The 2,786-nt window shown below is 32.8% G+C and overlaps 1 protein-coding gene across 1 annotated transcript; it reads left to right on the top strand.

Moving 5' to 3' along the window:
* The first annotated feature begins 336 nt into the window (after positions 1-336).
* Positions 337-1,089, top strand: LOC127158621 (GTPase IMAP family member 7-like). Its single transcript, XM_051101682.1, has one exon. The coding sequence runs from the start codon at positions 337-339 to the stop codon at positions 1,087-1,089; it is 753 nt and encodes a 250-aa protein (XP_050957639.1).
* The last annotated feature ends 1,697 nt before the right edge of the window (positions 1,090-2,786 follow it).

Here is a 2,786-nt window from a genome sequence, read left to right as displayed (position 1 = left end):
ACACTTACCTTTAGAAATCAGATCTCCTTTTGAATCACTTCCTCTCATCTCCCTTACTAAATAGTTCAAGGTAAAGTCTATCCAATCACAAAACTTGTGTGCAAAAGAGGTTGGGCTTAGGTAATTATTAAAAACAGAACTCTATATTCATTGCTTCAACAAACCTACTGCAATCTGATCTTCTGAAATCCTTGAAGGAGCAACGCAACCAGCAGAGAATCATTAATAGCACTACAATGAGTAGGTTCTTTATCAGTTCACCATCTCATGACTACTAACAACTGTATTTAATTCTAGTTAAACTTCTCAAGTATTTGTTAACAAATACTTCTTAAAATGTCAACAGGTCAGGACATACGCATAGTTTTGGTTGGTAAAACAGGAGTTGGCAAGAGTGCTACAGGAAATACCATTCTTGGTGACAGGATTTTTGTGTCAGAGTCAAGAGCTACATCAGTCACTAAACAGTGTGCATATGCATCACGGATGATAAACAGAAGGCAGATTTGTGTTGTGGACACTCCTGGTCTATATGACACAAAACTGTCCAATGACGAAGTCCTAACTGAAATTGTGAATTGCTTTAAATATGTAGCTCCAGGTCCTCATATCTTTCTTCTTGTAATGTCCATTGGGCGCTTTACTGAAGAAGAGAGAGACACCGTTGGACTGATTCACAGAGTCTTTGGCCGAGCAGTGCTCAACCACATGATGGTCTTGTTCACTAGGGCAGATGATCTTGATGAAGTGAGATTTGAAAATTACATTAAGGATGCACCAGAGCTACAAGAAGTGATAAAAGCATGTGGAAATAACTACTATATATTCAACAACAGAGAGAAGTCAAATCGTACACAAGTTGATGAATTCATGTGTAAGATTTTAGCCATGGTAAAACAGAATCATAACAGCTACTACAGCCACAACATGTTTGAAATGGCAAATGAACTCAAGAGCGCTCAGAGAACCACAGCGGAAAAGGATAAAATTATTGCTGACCTAAAATACAAATTACTTTCATTAGAAAGAGAAACAGAATTCTTAAAACAGATTCCAGACACTAAGAAGCCATCTTGCAGCATACTATAGCATACTTAAGCATGTGATGTCAGCATCTCAGAAAATGTACAAAAAAGGCATTGAAAATGCACAAAAAGATAAACATTAAATCAATGTTATATTTTAACATTTCATGTATTCATTTTTTAAAAACATATATGTAGACTTTATTTATTCTTTTAATTGCCTGATTGAAAAATGTACAAATAATCTGCTTAATTGACTAGGAATTTGATTGGGGTTAGAAGTTTACAGATGCTGTATTATTGCTGTATTGTTAGTTTTCAACACATCAACCACTGTCTTTTTTATGTAAGTTTGTTTTGCCATTTTTAGTTCTGTTATCTCCAATTATATTTTAGGTTATTAATATTAATATTAATATTAATATTATTATTACTATTATTATTGTTATTATTATTATTATTAGCTTACTATAGCTCCATATCTCAAAATCTTACACACAAGTCCACAACACACACACAACATGTAAAACACATGCATGCACATTATGCACATATACACTGTATATATAGTAAGTATGTATGTATGTACAACTGATGGATTTTATACCGTTATGAAACTAAACGGACTAGGGCTGTATAATGACACAGTTGACTTGTTAGAGCTTGATACTGCTGCAGTGAAACAATCTATTTTGTATAAAGCGCATTAGAAATAAAGTTGACAATAAGGTTGTGTGTGTGTGTGTGTGTGTGTGTGTGTGTGTATGTATTGTGTGTGTATATATATATATATATATATATATATATATATATACACACACACACACAGTATATAATCATGGATATATAAACTGTAGATAGAAATGCAAGGGTTACAAATAATTTCTTTCTCAAAACACTGAGGTTTGATTGGTAAAAGAACAAATTATGTCTAAGTGTTTTCACACATGACTGGATGTAGGTAATCAATAAATGAGTGTGGTATTTAAATGGCATTGTTTCCCAAATTAAACAAAAGAGCGGTTAGTTTTGAATGATGTGTGTAATGTAGTTTTGTAAAAAATGTGCTTGTGCTTGTAATTTTGCAGGCTTGGTCTAAAGATAAAGTATATGAGTGAATGGTTTCACCGTGTGGGCCTCACGTACCTTTTTTAACCATTTTAAAAACTGTATTAGTACTGTCATAGCCAAGTATGATGTCATAGCCAATGATTTTCTGAATGTAATACACAGTCTTAAGTGGCTTAATGCTTTTGTGAATCAACTTCAATATAATAAAATATAATAAAAGACACTAATGTATAAATAACTATAGTTATTTGCTTTGTTTGTTTGTTTGTTTGTTTATTGATTGATAATCTCACTTAGGAACATAAAGTAATCCAGAACTGCTACAGAATTTATCTGCCAAATTTTAGTGAATCACGAAAGCCTTAAATAGGAAAGATTTTACAGACTGAAGCAGAATAAACCTTTTGTACAATTTGTGTGATTGTAATACATATAAAGGGATACATAATATATCAATCATGATATGATATGCATGCATTGAAAACTAAAAATTAACAACCAATAAATATATTGTACAGACACTGACATAGAAAGTCACTTGGTAGTCACTTGGTGTTACAGCTAAGATCTGGGTATCATCTTTGTATGTGCACTTTCAGTGCAAAAAGCTGTCACTAAGATGGCACCTTTTGTACACCTTTGTACCTTAATTACCCTGAAAGAGTGCGTATTTTATTGGTGTTCACCTGT

The sequence above is a fragment of the Labeo rohita genome, unplaced genomic scaffold (assembly GCF_022985175.1).
Source record: "Labeo rohita strain BAU-BD-2019 unplaced genomic scaffold, IGBB_LRoh.1.0 scaffold_1609, whole genome shotgun sequence".
Classification (NCBI taxonomy): domain Eukaryota; kingdom Metazoa; phylum Chordata; class Actinopteri; order Cypriniformes; family Cyprinidae; genus Labeo; species Labeo rohita.
The sequence above is the reverse complement of the archived record's forward strand: the minus strand, read 5'-3'. Positions and strand labels throughout refer to the sequence as shown.

Bases quoted from the DNA above. Each gene is read 5' to 3' on its own strand.
- LOC127158621 (XM_051101682.1), top strand. From the start codon at position 337: ATGTCAACAGGTCAGGACATACGCATAGTTTTGGTTGGTAAAACAGGA.